We start from the raw sequence: 17,161 nt of genomic DNA on the forward strand, positions 1-17,161 counted from the left end.
CGCCTTGACAGAATATGCTCTGAACTGGCTTCCCACGTGCCACGTCATGACGTCCCCTGTGATCACAGCAGCACAGTACCTGCCAGGCAGCGCATGCTGTCACCAAGAGGCTACGCTGAGGAGCCCACACTGTCTCTGGGGCCTCTGGTTCCCAAGGGGCTGAGGGACACTGAGAGGGAAGAAACAAACCCCTCATGGGAACAAGCATTTTAACATAAATAAGGGACAATAAACCCTTTTATAAAATATTTATTCTAAAAAAAATCACACTGTACAAATTTAGATAGAACATTCTCAATGTTCAGATTTATAAAAATGTGAACAGAAAGACTAAAGGTAGCGAAGGAACGTACATTTCTGTTTTGTCTTTTTAAATTAGGAAGGTAAAAGTGATTTTTTATTCAGGTGCAATGATAGTAAATGTCTAGAAGACATCCGAAGAGCCGGAAATAAAAAGCACAGGAGCCGCCTGCAGACTCTCAGAGTTCTGTCTTCACCCGCTGAATCCAAAGTGGATGCGTGTGGCGCTCCCGCAGGGTGATCTGGCCCTGTGGATCCACGCCAGACACTCAACGAGACTCCCAAGGCTGGCTGCGTACAGCCTAAAAGTTTGTGCTCAGAGAAAAACCAGCACGATGGGTTCATCATCTGTTTCTCAAACCAAACGGGTTTTCTGTACACTTGTTACAAAGGTCTGTACAAAAGCAGGAAGCTGCTGTGAGGTGTTATTTCCGAAAGAGTTAAAAATGGATGGTAAGGAGCGGTTCGCACAGTCCCACCTGTACGTTCACAGACAGAGGACACCATAAAAAAAGGGCTCACCCAGAAATTCCAGACCGGAGAATCCTGGTTTCTTAAAAGATTATTTTAAAAGCTTGGAGGAAGTTTCAGCTCTGCCATTTCTAACCGCCTCGCCCAGCGTCGTCATAGTTCAGCTTCCTCTAAAACTAAATTCTCCCTCTCACACACCAACTACCAGGAAAATAACTGCAACCCAGTGGAACCGCGGGGCTTCTGAGAATAAAAGGAACGAGGCAGGGACAAGTCGTATAAGCTGCGGGCTCAGAGCCCGGGGCGCCCTTCACATTGCGGGTGGCCGTGGCGGCCGCGGTCACAGCCAGGGGTGCCAGGCGGGGTCCATGCGGCACAGATTGTCCAGGCTGTTCGCTGCAGCCACCAAGGTGTTCACCTTGCTTTCCCCGCCTTCGAACTGGGCGAGGTTGTGCAGGCGGGTCATGATGGCGGTGACAGCTTTCTGAACCAGGGACACCAGTTGCTGGCTGTCCATGTTCTCCGGTTGCCCGGCGGCCGAGAGAGGAGAGGACGTGTCCTCCTGCGTTTTTTTGTGCCAAGCAATGATCTCATCCCGGAGAACCGTTTTCAGAATGCCGTCCACCTGTGTGAGGGAGAGAACGAGAGGACGTGTGTTTAACCAAGAACAGCCCAGAAGGGCAGCTTCCTAACAGGGTGGGACTCAACCACAGTGGCCGCCCAGGGCCACCGAGGGCCAGTCAAGCCTCAGCACCAGGCCAGGCTGTGTGCTCTCAGGACGGGCTGGGGAAGCCGCTGAGGGACAAACCCCTTCCTCCACTTGGAGCAGCAGCCAGAAAGCCTCAGTGTTGGGCAGCACAGACCTGGATGGCAAAGGCAGCCATGCTGCGACTGGGGCCCGATCTTTTTATTTGTTCACTTGACGCCTTCCAGCGTCTGCCCAGTGTCCAGCAGGCCCATTCCAAGCACTACAGACGAGAGTGAACCAAAGAGAAAACCATCCCTTGCCCGCACAGCAAAGGACGTAACACGGGTGCCGGCCACTGTGGAGAACGCAGAGCCTGTGAGGCAGATCAGCAGCTCCTGCAAGGCCGTGGCGCGTGGGCATCTGAGTGGCCCCAGCCTGTGCCCGTAATAGGACGACGCAGAGACCCACCTTAAAGTTCGGCTGGGCGAAGCACCGGGCAACCGCAATCATGGATGCCGTCAACGGGCCGGAGACACCGATGGTAGTCAGAAACTCAGAAATGTTGGGCGTGAGTCGAAACGGGACAGGACGGTTGGCATCTAGGTCTCCAGTGGCGTCGTTTATGTCAAACCGAAAGTAGGCAACATTCAGTTTGCCAGTGTCCTAAATTTCAGAAGGAGACACTTTAGGAACTTCAGCAGAAAGGCAATGTCACGAGGAGAGGATCTGGCGGTTCAAACCAGGTTACCTGAGCGATCTGTAACATCTCGGGGTTGAGTCTATTTAAATGCAGGACGAATTCTGCGAAGCCTATCAGAGCCAGCTGGATGGTGAACATCTTCCGGAACGTCCAGTAGTCCGTGGCGTTGGGGAAGGTGTGCAGCGCCCACTCCTTGAGCATGCTGCGTGGCACCATGTTACTCTGAACCTCCTTGAGGATGTCGCGGAGGACCTGAAACACATCGCCCCGTGACACTCCCATCTCACTCACTGATTTTTTTTTTTTTGGCAAAAGAAAAACTCTCAAATTGCAATTCCTCTTTAACTTAGCACCGAGAGTAAATTCTGGTGACAGATTTAACGCGCGCATTGTTAGGAGACTGAACGTGAGGAGGCACAAGATGGCTGCTTCCCTCCAGGGTTCGCCGCCGTCTGCTCTAAAGCACCAACGCAGCTGGTCTGCGCCAAAGCCGCAGTTACCTGACATGCGATACCTGACAAGAATGCAGGCAAGTATCTGACACTTCCACCCTTGCTGACCACAGAAGGTATCAGGCCAATTAACAGAACACAACAGCCGGACACCAGCAGCACCACTTCCAACCAAGACTTTATACTAATGACCAATGTTTCACAAACTGAAGGAGCTGGTCTAACCACACACACACTCGAGACTGAACTCCGTACTCATGGACTATTGCAGACATCACCAACTCAGAAAGTTTCCTGAGTTAATGGAGTTCCTGTTCGACCATCTGGTAGAGGCACAGGGTCTCTTCCAGACTAAGTCCTACCCACGTGCTCTGAATGGCCGTGAGGTAGAACGTGAGAAAGGCCGTGAGAAAGTTCTTGCCTTCCACCAGGAAGAACAAGGCAGGCCACTGGCCACACATGCAGTTTGTTTCCTCATCTGTCAAATGGGAAGGAGCACTTCTGAGACGGCAAAGGATTTCCAAAATCTGCTCCTGAAGCAGTTAGAATGCTGGCAAAACCACCAAAATCAACTTTGTCAGAACTCTAGGAACTAAAGGCTTACAAGTCTGAGGAGCTTTTTAAAAAATTTATTTAAAAAAAAACAAAAAAACAAAGGCTGGGCTGGGCATGGTGACTCACGCCTGTAATCCCAGCACTTTGGGAGGTCGAGGCGGGCAGATCACAAGGTCAGGAGTTTGAGGCCAGCCTGGTCAACATGGTGAAACCCCGTCTCTACTAAAAATACAAAAATCAGCCAGGCGTGGTGGCGGGCACCTGTAATCTCAGCTACTCAGGAGGCTGAGGCAGGAGAATTGCTTGAACTCAGGAGGCGGAGGTTGTGGTGAGCCAAGATCATGCCACTGCACTCCAGCCTGGGCGACAAGAGCAAAACTCCATCTCAACAAAAAAAGAGAAAAAGACAGAAGAATGAAGGAGTAGAATAAATAACAAAACAAACAAGAGGCACATAGAGGAGGAAGTGGCTCTGAAGCTGGATTCCTCTGTGCTGTGGGCATCTCCCTCTGCCGACAGGCCCTGACAGCCGCTAACCGGGAACAAACATCCCAGTTGGACACTCACGCTGTTTAGAAACAGGATGACTCTGGGGTCAGCACGTATTTGTCACTGGCTTCCACGCTGTCGAAAGTTAATGTTGCCTTAAGAATATAATCCATTCTTTTCCTGCAAATACCTCAGAACTGCCCATTGTCCACAGAATGACCAGGCCATGGCCTGTGCCACAAAAAAGCCCTGGCGTCAGTTCCCACGAGAGGCCATGCACTCTGTCAACAGAGGCTGATCTGTTGACAGGGATCCATGCCTCTGCCTGCAGAGCTGGAGGCTGCACCTGACCCTGCAGCCTGGAACACCTTGGGCCCTGCCGTGCCCTGGGCCACAGAGGACACCATGGGCTCAACCTTCCTCAACCACACTAAGTCCTCCAGGAGCCCGGAGACCTGGAATGAGTCCCTGGGAGACTTGGGGCAAGGTCGCAGCATCCACCTCTGTGGTCTCTCCTTCTTGGGACCTACATAAAGGACCACCGGGCACCCGGGGAGAGGCCGAAACAGCTGCCCCTGGGTGCTCCACACAACCCCCCAAAAATCTCCTCACCCAAAGCCCATGCCTGCCCTGCCTCCCACCAAGGGCAAAAACGTGCAGGTGAATGAGGGGCCTCTGCACCTCCGAGGGGCTGCAGGCCAGGGCCACCCAAGACTCCTGTGGGCACCATGCTCCTGGCTCAGGCAACCGAAACAGCTGGGCCCCACGCACTCCAGAGTCTGTCGCTTTTTGTATTTTAGAAAACAGCACACATGCCGCACATCGCCTAACGCCCCCAGCAGCAGACCAGGTGAACAGCAACACGAAGTGGATGAATGAAGACTGTAAACAGCCTCCCATCACCTCAGACCAGGTGTGGCTGCCAAGTGAGACTGCCAGAAACTTACTTCAAAATTCTAATTTCAGAGCTTCTTTGTAAGTACAGTAGAGGACAAGGGGCTTCTCCAAGGTCGAGGACTGACCCGCGTCCGGTCATAACAAACCGTTCACGACAAGTGTCCTCTCACCAAGGTCAAGAGCTGTCTCATTTCTACCATCTCACGAGTCTAATAGTTACTTTAAATGACAGAGGTGGCCCCCAACAAATGCCCGCTCATCTTCTAAGCACCCCTGTCTCCAGGCACCGCCCCACGCAGGAGGGCTGCAGGTGGCAGCTTGGCCCCCGCCCAGCCCCGCTGCTACCTGGTGGCTGGCTTGGGTTCCCCGCGCCTGCACCGTAGCCAGCCGGTCGTAGTAACGGGAGATGGGGTTGTCGTGCTCGATGCCCTTCTTGGCGCAGCGCTGCTTGTAGATCTCCACAAGGGAAAGTGAAGAGGGGTTGTCCTCCACGAGGCGCATCTGCGGGGAAACCGCCACAACCCGGGGCACTGGGGAGAGGGGAAGAAAAACAGGGCAGGCTGAGGGTGACCGCAGGCCAGTGCTTGGCTCCACTGGGAGCAGAGCTGACCCAGCTGTGTGCCTTGGGGGCTGGCTGGAAGAACCCGGTGGTCATGCACCATCCATTTACCCAACAGATGGCACGAGGCTCTGACGGCACGAGCTAATCGTCACCCTGTGTCCACAAACAGAAATGCTTTAGAAGGCAATCTTAAAAAGACATCTTGGCTGGACACAGTGGCTCACGTCTGTAATCCCAGCACTTTGGGAGGCCGAGGTGGGCGGATCACGAGGTCAGGAGATGGAGACCATCCTGGCCAACATGGTGAAACCCCATCTCTACTAAAAATACAAAAATTAGCCAGGCGTGGTGGCAGGTGCCTGTAATCCCAGCTACTCAGGAGGCTGAGGCAGGAGAATGGCCTGAACCAGGGAGTCAGAGGTTGTAGTGAGCTGAGATCGTGCCACAGCAATACAGCCTGGTGACAGAGCGAGACTCCATCTCAAAGGAAAAAAAACCCCAAAAAACAAAAAGACATCTTAAAAAACAAAATATAAAGGATAGCCTATAGTCCCAGCTACTCAGGAGGCTGAGATGGGAGAATCGCTTGAGCCAGGAGTTGGGGGCTGCAGGTGACAGAGCAGGACCCTGTCTAAAAAATAAGAATAAACATGGCTGGCCGTGGTGGCTCACGCCTGTAATCCCAGCACTTTGGGAGGCCAAGGCAGGTGGATCACATGAGGTCAGGAGTTTGAGACCAGCCTGGCCAACATGGCAAAACCCCATCTCTACTAAAAACACAAAAATTAGCCAGGCATGGTGGCGCACACCTGTAGTCCCAGCTACTCAGGAGGCTGAGGCAGGAGAATTGCCTGAACCCAGGAGGCGGAGGTGGCAGTGAACTGAGACTGCGCCATTGCACTCCAGCCTGGGTGACAGAGTGAGACTCCGTTTCAAAAAAAAAAAAAAGAATAAGCAGACTGCTCAATGTTCGCTCTCAGAGGTTTTCCTTAATCAGAGTCTATGGGAAGAGTCCAGCCTTCCTGCTCTGAGACAGCTGCTGTCTAATGACGCAAACTTGCCTTTCAGCACCTAGGATGGCTGTGCCCCATCTTTGGAGAAGGAGGAAAATCATCTTCTGTGTTCTGTCCACATAAGGAAAGCATCCAGCATCAACCTGATCATCCATTGCCATTAGTGTGTGAATCCCCGTCCACACATGGCAACCGGCACTCTGTTCCCAATCGCCATTAGTGTGTGAATCCCTGTCCACACATGGCGACCAGCACTCTGTTCCCAATCGCCATTAGTGTGTGAATCCCTGTCCACACATGGCGACCAGCACTCTGTTCCCAATCACCACTCGCTATCTGCGATGCAGTTAATCTACGACCTGCCCGACAGGATGCTAAACTGCACTGAAACCACTCTGGTCTGAGCCAGCTGGAGGTGGCAGGAGCGCTGGGCGACCACTCCAGAGCCTGCCTTCCCAGTGACGACACCTTGGGGAGCAGCACTGGACTTGTGTGCACAGTTTCTCCTCCAAAAGTGGGATAATAGTACCTACCCCATAGGGTTGTTTGTGGATTAAATGAGATAATACTTTATGAAGATACTAGGTTCAGGGAATATTCAGATATCTTGTTGCAATAAAGTTGGAGGGAGCTGAGAGGTTTCCAGAAGATGGCAGATTCAGCCTGCCCAGAGAGGGAACCAGTGGCGCTGTGTCCCAGCCACCGTAACTCAGGGATGTGAGGTGCACACGGATGATTCTGACTTCTGTGAACCAAGTGGCTGATTCTAATGTCAGTTAAGCCACAGCTGATGGCTTGCTGTCTTGGCGTTTACCCATAAAGAAATCCCCAAATGACTCCAGGACACACATTAGGACCGCCATTCCGTGCCAACCAAGCGTTTGGAAGCAGATAAATCAATAACCCACAGCTGGGATCAACACTACAGGTCATGTTATATACACGTTAAAACACACAGTTTTTCTGTGATGCATTTTGAGCTTTCTTTAGGCTTATTTTTAAAATCTTCTTATTTTGAGATACAAAACTTAAGCATCAGAGATTTCAGGTCAGAAGGGGCTGATCACAGCTTAGGTGGCAAAAGAAAGTTCCACACAGGACTAGGTAACGTGCACTGCGGCGGGCTCCCGACTACAGGGACTGCACGCTAAAAAGTTATAAAGTGGCTCTCTTCTCTGGATCACAGCACAAGCGTCTCATCTATGTGCCCGTACAATCGGGCCACTCATGGTAACTCAGTGACAAAGACTTCCTCAGAGGTTGCTTCTTATCAGCTATTTGTGCTCCCTGGCAATTTCTGTGGCCTTAACAGGGCAGCTAGACTTTCCCGAGTCCTGTGTTTCACCCAGGAAGGAAACTCAGGGAGGGCCCAGAGTGCAGCGTGTGAAGCAGCTCGAGGTGCGCTGGAAACCTGACGCGAAGTGCTGCCCCGCTGGCACCCAGGCTCAGCTGGGCCGGGTTCCCCAGGCTCCAGGGAGAAGCGAAACCGGCAGCACGCACTGGCAGGTGCCGGCTCCCCAAGGGCCCACTCTGTAGAGTGCAAAAGGCCTTAGAACAGGGGTGCCCAATCTTTTGGCTTCCCTGGGCCACATTGGAAGAATTGTCTTGGGCTACACATAAAATACACTGACACTAACGACAGGTGATGAGCTAAAAAAGATTTTAAAAAAAGCAAAAGAAATCTCATAATGTTCTAAGAAAGTTGACGAATTTGTGTTGAACCACATTCAAAGGCATCCTGGGCCGCATGGAGCCTGCAGATTGGACAAGCTTGCCTTAGACGAAAGGTGGACACAGCTCTCATCTCTCAGTGAGAGGCCTGAAGGCCCAGAGCTGCTCCTCTTCTTGAGGCCTTCCCTGGTCAGCACAGACTAGAACATTCTCTGCTGACACAGCCGGACCCTCAAAGGCTAACTTGAGTTGCCTGCGCACCCCGCGAGGCGTGGCTCTCACCCCCACCCGTGAGGCTGCCTGCGCGCCCCGCGAGGCGTGGCTCTCACTCCCACCTGTGAAAAACAAATGCCTTTTGGTGGTCTCCTTTCTCTTCTCCAAACAGGGGTTCAACAGACGCAGCAGCTGCAACACACGCTCCTCTCGCCGTGACTCCGTGAGGCAGGCGTCGTTCATGACGAGGTACGGGTAGATCTTGCCGTTGTGTCCCCGGATGTACAGCCGCCGGGCTGCGGTGTTGTGCTTCTGCACAATCTCTACCCGGGGCATAAACCTGCCAGAGCGAGAAGCCATGAGGACGCGCCCTGCATCTCTACCAGTCCTGGTCTTGAGAAGCAGCTAGGGATGTCCGAACTGTCACGGGAAAACGGACTGTGTAGGCCAGCAGTCGTTTATCAATTTATTTGTACCCTGCCTTACCCTGACGCGGTGGAAATGAGCCAAATATTTTCAATTCAGCAGCCCCGGACAGAAGTCAAGGAGGAGGGACAGCTGGCCAGGACAGGAGCCAGCTTTGGAGGAAAGGGCAGCTAAACTCTGGACGTATGGAAAAGCAGAGCTGTGTCTGGTTCAGATATAAAGATGAAACACATTTTTTGTTAAGAGAAACCTCTTCAAAGCCCTTTCTGCGTTTCAAATGAGATGCAGCATGCTCTAGGAAATGCTACGATTGTCTGATTCTGCCTGAATACTGTGCTTCGAGGATTTACAAAAGACTGGGACACACACTGTTTAGTCAAGTTCTATGGTGACTCAGAAGAAGGTCTGCTGAATGCAAACCCAGACTGCACTCAGGACAGCTAACCGGTCAGTGCGGGCAGAACTCCTAAAGTGCCTGACCACTTACATTCTAGAATCATCTTAGGTTCTCCCATGTCAGGGAATCTGAGTCCAAAATTCCACACAGGGTCCACCCTGGAGCTCCCGTGGGGCTCCATGCCCACGGACGCCGTGGGTGAGTTCCACCCACCAGGCTGGCCCACTCACCGCGCAATCTTGATGTAATAATGCGTTGGCTTTGGCATCAGAAACTCCCCGGGAATTTCCACTTCAGCTGTCTGTGCCGAGAAATTGCTCAAGAACCGGCACTTTTCCTCTATGAGGAAGAATTTGGGGAGTTGCTTGGTCTTGGCCTCCAATATTTTGATCCACTTTTTCAACTTAGAAATAAGATTATGAAGCTTCATGGATCCTGGAACACTGAAGTCAAAATCTTCAAAATAAAACATGATTAAAAACATTTTTAGTCATCTGGGCCAGTTCTAATTCACTGCAAAAAACAAAACCCAAAAACAAACAGAGCTCAAGCCCCTTCCAGCTACGAATTACACGTTTTGTTTGTTTTGAAACGAAGTTTCACTCTTGTTGCCCTGGCTGGAGTGCAGTGGCGTGATCTTGGCTCACTGCAACCTCCACCTCCTGGGTTTTAGTGATTCTCCTGCCTCAGCCTCCCAAGTAGCTGCGATTACAGGTACCCGCCACCACGCTTGGCTAATTTTTTTTTTTTTTTTTTTGTATTTTTAGTAGAGACAGGGTTTCACCATGTTGGCCAGGCTGGTCTTGAACTCCCAACCTCAGATGATCCGCCCACCTTGGCCTCCCAAAGTGCTGGGATCACAGGCGTGAGCCACTACGCCCGGCCAAATTACACGTTTTATACATAGTGTGGAGCAAAACATTTTATATTCCTTGCTCCCCAAGAGGCTGACAGAACAAGAGAAGCCCTGTCAGAGACCTCCCACCACGTGGAGAGGAAGAGGAAGAGAGGGACCACCAGCCTGAAACCCCATCCCCAACCCCACAGGCCCTTTCGGGAATAATGCCGCGGAGGCAATGTCTACCTCCGTGTGTGAGGCTGGGGCCCTGGGAGACACAGGAGCCTGAGGGCGTCCTGTGAATCCCAACAACCAGGAGCCCGTGTCACCGGGGCCTGAAGACCAGCATCCAACAGCAACCCCGCCTCTGAGCATAAGTGTCACACGGAGCCCTAAGATCTCGTGTCAAAGCTGATAATGTAATCAAAGTGAGCCTGAGGCAGCAGAAAGGGCCACCCAGGAGACAGATTCTAAATGAGCCCCGAGAGGGCAAGATACCAAAATGGCAAAAGCCAAAAACATTTTTCACTGAAGCATTCAAAAATTCCTGGTTAATATATTTCTCAAAAATGTCTTTCTGTAAAAAAACCTCGACTTCCTCCCAGATGAGCACCAGTGCTGGAACGAGCCTCGCCACCCTAACTCACCAGGGCGACCAGAGGTCAGGACGAACCCAACCGCTTCTGCAGCAAAGCAGGGGCCCTGGGGGAGCCATGAGGAGGCGCCGTCCCCAGGCTGCCTCAGGGCTGGCGTCTGAGCCCAAATGGAACGCTGGCTGAGCCGTGGCAGCAGACATACCAGCTTAGAGCTTGGAGCACGCCACTGAACCTCTCAGGGCCTCACTTTTCTAACCCATGGTAGACGAACAGGAATAATTTAACACCTACCCCATAAGGATGAAATTAAACAAGGCAGCGCACATGAGGCGCTTGGCATAACACCCAGCTGTTCGAGTGGCCTGACCATCCCTGCCCATGCATGATAACACCCAGCTATACGAGTGGCCTATTCCTGCCCATGTCTGAACTTGGCTGTTCACAAATGTCATCAGTTTCAGGAAAGCCAAAGTATTTTGTGTGTGTGTTTTTTTTCACAGCACTTGTCTGGTTTCCCTTTCATTTTAAGCTCTGGCACCTCCCTCCTCTGCATTCCTCACAGCGCCATGACTCCACACGGGCAGGTGCTGGAGAAGCCACTGTGCACCAAGGTGAGATCTCCCAGCAGAGCTGCGAGGGACAGAGGCCACCGCCAAGGACGCAGGCCACCTCACTGTTTGTTCCCTCTCCACGCTGGACCAAGAAGGTGCCGCCAAGCTCATGCCTGATCTCTTTTTAACTTTTATTTTGAAATTCCTAGAGATTCACAGCAGGATGCAAACAAATTATACAGAAAGTCCCATGTACTCCTAACCCCATTCCTCCCACACCAGCATCCTATGCAAGCCAGTGCGATGCCAACATCAAAAAGCGACATTGGCACAATCCAAAGAGCTGATTCAGACTTTACCAGTTACGTGTGCACATGTGCGTGTGCACGTGTGTATGTGTGCGCACACCTCTGGTCATGTCATCGTGTCGCCTCGCAGAGCCATCAGCACAATCAGTTGTGAGCTGCACCATCAGCACGGGATGCCCTTGGTTTCCCTTCACAGCCACCCCCGCCTCTCCCCTGCATCCTGAACACCTGGCCAGCACCAATCCCTTTTCCATCTCCACTGTGGTATTTCACAAACATTTCACAAATAAGAATCCTGCAGTACACATCCTTTCCAAGTTGGCTTTTTGCACTCAGCATGATTTCTTGGAGGTTCACCCACATTACAGCGTATCAGTAATGAACTCCTCACTGCCGAGGACGGGTGTTTCTAACGTATTCAATACCTTCTGAAAGGGCACCTGCATGGTTTCCAGTTTTGAGCTATTACATATACAATAACAAAGGCTCTGAATATTTGTGTGCCCGTTCCCACACGAATGAAGTCTTCATTTCTGTGGGATACATGGAGTGCGCCATTTCTGAGCTTCCTTCCACCTCTTCACAGACATGTGGCTGGTAGCCCACACACACAGCTCTGCTACAGAATCGGACTGCACTCCATCAACAGGACACAGATGAAGAAAGAGACAGAAACAGCCTCCCCTGTGAACAGGAGAGCGGAAGGCGGACACAGTCTGGCTTTGTGAGTCTGAGACCTGCTGCACTTTGAGATGAGTCAGGAGCCTCATGCTGACTTTTTCCAGTTTTGGTTTTGTGATTTTTTTTTTTTTTAAAACATCAAAAGCCAGAAGATCAATCCCATTTCTGGTTCTCTACTTTTTAAATAATGTGGACATTTTAAGATAAAAGCATGCTGAATACCACCATTTCTTTTAAGTAAAATATGATTTCTGTAAACCTTTCATCTTGGACTCTTTCATCCCCAGAGAAGGGTGAAAGACCACACATCACGCACGTTTCGCGACAAGCCTGAGGAGATGAAAGCGCTTCACGTGAAAGACCGGGAGGACCGGGCTCGCCCTTTACTTTTCAAAGAGCACCTCCCTCAGCTGTGGGTTCACCTGAGGCAAGCCCAACTCACACATCACGAATGGGGAGCCAGGCCCCCAGACTGCCCCCCGCCGCCCCCACTCAAGCGACTGCAGGGCACACGCCACACTTCAGCCGCAAGCAGCCTTGATGCAACCCTGGTCATGGCTGTGGCTGTCGAGGTTCCTTTCTGATTAAGGAGATAAAGATTTTCTTCTATGTGACTTAATATTAACTTTAACTGTGTCATCTAAGACACAATGAGTCTTTAGAAGATTCTTTAAATATCACAAATGTGAACCACTTATTCTATGATTTAACCCATCAATGAAGAAAGAACATGGTAAAGATCATTACAAAAGCGCTAAGCAGGGCACCGCAGGGCGGCTGGAAGGTATGGTAGGGACCACGCTCTGGACACGCGAGGCGGAGAAGGGGGCTGGGCCAGGACTGTTCAGTGGGCTTCGGTCCCCCAAACTCGAGACAGGGTGGCCCCAGCCCAGCCTGGCCAGGACCATTCAAGGCGTTGATGAGGAAGGGAAAGGTGTGGGCCCTGCTCCTTCAGGACACCCCAGGCTGGCCCATGGCTCACAGGCCCACACAGCGCCCTCTGATCCCAGTGCTGGGCAGAGAGCTGGGCTGGGGCCTGCCCCACTTGCTGGTCAGTTGCCCAAGAGATGCCAGGTGGCGAGTGCTGGAGACGGCAGCAGTGGCATGCTGAACACAGACCAGGGCTGGCCCCAAGGCTGGAGTGCATACGGTGTGGCCTGGAAGAATGAAAAGGAGTTTCCCAGACTGGAGGGAAACACTGTGGAGGAGGGGCTTCCCTCACTGGGGTAGCAGTTTCCCATTTGCCCCAAATGGCAGGATTTCCATAGTATACGTAGTATGAGTTCCACATCTTGGCCTGTTATCCAGCTTTGGCAGTCTCATCTCCACCACCTGGAGAATAAATGGGATCTGCATGACCTCCACTCTAAACTGAAATACATGGTCGGGCAGTGGCTCACGCCTGTAATCCCAGCACTTTGGGTGGTCGAAGTGGGTGGATCATTTGAGATCAGGAGTTCGAAAGCAGACTGGCCAACATGGTGAAACCCCATCTCTACTAAAAATACAAAAATTAGCCAGGTGTGGTGGCACGTGCACCTGTAATCCCAGCTACTCGGGAGGCTGAGGCAGGAGAATCGCTTGAACCTGGGAGGCAGAGGTGGCAGTGAGCCGAGAACGCGCCACTGTACTCCAGCCTGGGCGACAGAGCAAAACTCCATCTTAAAATAAATAAATAAACTGAAATACACACTGCGGTGCTGATATCCTTTTTAAAAAATTGTTATTAACAATTCCTCATAAAATTAAACGTTGTCAGAAGACTGAGAAGCTCAGAAGGTGAACTGTTGGCCCCGGAGAGTATTGATGATGGAGATAAATCTGGAAAAGCAGAACCTGTCCACGGTGGAAAATCAGGATCGATCTGGATTTGCCACAAAACTTCAAGATATTTGAGTGGCAATTCAGATGACTGCCTCCAGAATAGTGGCTTTGAATATACCATTTGCTTTCTCCCTCCACTTGCGCTGAACTCTGAACTGCCACCAGATTAGCCAGCCTCCTTCCCATCTTCGTTCACACTTAGTGGCAAATTGCTGTCACCAACTCAGCTCTCTGCTCTATGCAAGCACTAGACAACCTATGGGAAGAACATAGTGGCAGCAGGATCCTGTCTGCCTGGATGCAGTTTCTTAAGCAAGAGGCCCTGGTGCACCTGAACATTGTCTCTCCCTCTGAGCTCAAGATGGGTTCTCAGGAAAAAGTGCCGAGGACAGCTCAAGCCTCTCCCATCACAGAGCTAGATTTTGGAGGAGCTGCTGGATCTCATGTAGACCAAGAGGAAATTGCGGATGAGAGAGCTGTGCAGGATGTGGAATCATTGTCAAGTCTGGTCCAGGAAACCCTGGACTTTGATCAAGCTCAGCAGATAAAATGCTTTAATAGTAGATTGTTCCTGTACGATGCCTGTTTCTGTGAGAAGCTAGGCAGTGAATGCATGTACTTCTTGCAGTGAGGCCTGTGTACTGCAAAGCCTGTCTGAAGGACTGCTTTGAAATCCAGATCAGAGATGGCCACGTTCAACGCCTCAACTGCTCAGAACCAAAGTGCCCTCCGGTGGCCACTCGTGGCCAGGTCAAAAAGCCAGTGGAAGTACTTATCTGCTCGTCATGGCTGCCTTCTCCTCCTGTCCACCTTGGAGCTGGAGGCAGATGTGGTGTGCTGCCCCCACCCATGGGGGCCTGCAGGGTGTGGCTGTACCACGGGCATCTGCTCCAGCTGCAACTTTGCCTTCTGTACCTTGTGCAGACTGACCTACCACGTGGCCTCTCCATGTAAGGTGATCGCAGAGAAATTAATAGACTTACAAAACGAATACCTGCAAGCATATGAGGCCGAGACAAGATTTAAGAGGTAAGGTGAGAGGGTGATTCAGAAGGCACTGGAAGAGATGAAAAGTAAGGAGTGGCTAGAAGAGGACTCAAAGAGATGCCCATGCTGTGGAGTGCCCATAGAGAAGCGAGGTAGATGCCATGTACTGGCTGTAGGCGCTATTTCTGTTGGGTCCGCATGGGTTCTCTCTCTAGCAGCCCCTTACAAATATTTCGCCAACCCTACTTCACCGTGTTGTAACCGGCTGTTTCATGCTTGGATGTGAATGGAGATAATCTTTTGTCAAGTACACAAAGTAACCTTGCAGGATATTTACGGTACCATTCATTCACTCTTCCTGTGTAGAAGAGATGGAAGAACATGGCTTATATTTTCATCTGGTGAAGGTACATTCATACATTTTTTTTAAATGTAAGTTGAGAAAAAAATTCTAAGCCAAAGGTTCGGAAAATGAAACTACAGAATATTAAATATTATAATGTGCCCAAAGTTCAGAAAAGTTAACAATTAAATATTTATTTTCTTCCCCAAGCTTTAGGTAAGGAGAAGAGGGGTCACGAGTTAAACTTAGAGCCCTTCTGTCTCCAGGAAGCATCCGTAAGACACTGTGTTGGAGCTCCCTCAGTACTACTGCCTACAACTGGGGTGGGTAGAAAAGCCTTATGGAAATTATACTGAGAGCCTGATTTACTTCATGCTACTCACATTCCTTCCAGCCTAGGTTGCTGCCAAGTCAGTCCTCTTTGGAGGGAGCCATTTACTCCGTAACCGACTGGAAGGTCCAGTGTCATTTTGATCTACTGCTTTTCAGAATAGAAACTTACAATAATTAAAAAAAAATTTTTTTAATACCACAGACACTGTGGGTCACTTGATATTTATTAGTGGTGTATGTGGTCCACTGGTTTCAGGTCAAATCTAGAATTTAGTGATACTGACTCAGGAAGAATTGAAGTTCGATTTCATTTTCCCGGGCACTAGAGCCTAGACTTATGGTGACTTGTCTTTGCTATGTTTGTTCCACATTCTTTCTTTACCTTCTGCGTGTGGGGACAATTTTAATATTAATTCCAGCAACACATGATTTTATTTCCTCTGCTGGACTAGGAGAAAGCCTAATATATTTCCAAGCTGAATGTTCCTGAATTATCTGCATTTTGAGCCTGTCTATACCACTGTAGTTCCACTCTTAACTTTCTGAACTCTTTTTTTTTTTTGAAGATCTTCTCTAACAAGCTATGGGAATTTGGCTTCCTACCCTAATTTTTTTTTCTTTTTTGCAACAGCAGTGTTTTGGGTGATAATTTTGGACTGATACCTACTCCTTTTTCTGGATTTTGTTGCCTTTTTGAAAAACTGTCTTTCCTTACAGTTAGGTGAGTGGCTTGGTAGTAAAGTAAGATTCTTTGGAAAAGAGGACAGAAAAACTGAACCACAGCTTGAGAATATATTCTTTTTTGAGGTAGAGTCTCACTCTGTTGCCCAGGTTGGAGTGCAGCAGCGTGATTTTGGCTCACGGCAACCTCCGTCTCCCAGGTTCAACCGATCCTCCCACCTAAGCCTTCCGAGTAGCTGGGATTACAGGCGTACACCACCATGACAGGCTCATTTTTGTATTTTTAGTAGAGATGGGGTTTTGCCATGTTGGCCAGGCTGGTCTTGAACTCCTGACTTCAAGTGATCCACCCGCCTTGGCTTCCGAAAGTGCTGGGATTACAGACGTGAGCCACCACGCCCACCAAGAACACACTCTTTTCTCGTACTTTGTCATTGAAAATTGAGGAATCACTTTTAACTGTTTTAGGTGTGTGTCCAAAAAGTCAGCAAAGACTGTATTTCTGGACTGTCAAAGAGGATGCTTAATCTTAAAAATAAAATTTAAAATCATCTTAAAATTAGAACAGAGTTGCTGCTATTTATTCTGTCACCAAGGCAACTAATCACATTCTTAAATTGTTCAGCATATAACATATTATTAAGAGGAAAAAGGTCACAGAATAGCATCTCTTCTTTTTACCTGGGCTAGTGACTGAGCTTAGGTTTGAAAGCCCGTATTTTGTTTGAACCAGATAGTTTCACGGACTTCCATTCAGGACACTTTGTATAAAAATTGAAGTTAAAGAATAAGCTGAAGATAAGAAATGAAAATTAAAATGATTTGTTCTACAATTTTAAAAACGCAGTAATTAAGCTTTTAAATGTGAATGATTCAATGTTTCTTTCACCTCTGGGAAACTGTACCAGACAAATCTTGTTTTCACACAACAACCACTCATGTGCTGACATTCGAGAGGTGAAGGCTTGGGGAGTTACTCAGGCAGCCGAAGCCACATCCTGGGACCAGGGGCTCTCAGTGAGAACCTGGCAAGAGAGCCTGCCATGCGCTTCTCTGCTGGGGCGCCCGCAGGTCAGTGGGATGGAGGCTGAATGAGGAGTGAGAAACAACGTGTTCCAGACAGCACGAGAAGCAGCTGTGCCTGTGTGCACGGCGGTGGACGCGGGTGTGTACAATGGGATGCAG

The 17,161-nt window shown here is 50.1% G+C and overlaps 1 protein-coding gene and 1 pseudogene across 12 annotated transcripts in view; one reads left to right on the top strand and one right to left on the bottom strand.

Annotated features, from left to right (window-relative positions):
- Positions 1-233: 233 nt before the first annotated feature.
- TRRAP (transformation/transcription domain associated protein) overlaps positions 234-17,161 on the bottom strand; it is a 135,699-nt gene continuing 118,771 nt past the window's right edge. For all 12 annotated transcript variants that reach the window (XM_031665604.1, XM_031665602.1, XM_031665603.1 and 9 more), the window contains 6 exons: positions 9,065-9,290; positions 8,134-8,351; positions 4,898-5,082; positions 2,208-2,411; positions 1,928-2,122; positions 234-1,396 (listed from right to left, as the gene is read on the bottom strand). In XM_031665604.1, coding sequence (XP_031521464.1) covers positions 1,112-1,396; positions 1,928-2,122; positions 2,208-2,411; positions 4,898-5,082; positions 8,134-8,351; positions 9,065-9,290 — 1,313 coding nt within the window. In that variant the 3' untranslated portion in view covers positions 234-1,111. The remainder of the gene's footprint in view (positions 1,397-1,927; positions 2,123-2,207; positions 2,412-4,897; positions 5,083-8,133; positions 8,352-9,064; positions 9,291-17,161) is intronic.
- Positions 10,835-14,985, top strand: LOC103882739 (annotated as a pseudogene).

The sequence above is a fragment of the Papio anubis genome, chromosome 4, assembly GCF_008728515.1.
Source record: "Papio anubis isolate 15944 chromosome 4, Panubis1.0, whole genome shotgun sequence".
NCBI lineage: Eukaryota > Metazoa > Chordata > Mammalia > Primates > Cercopithecidae > Papio > Papio anubis.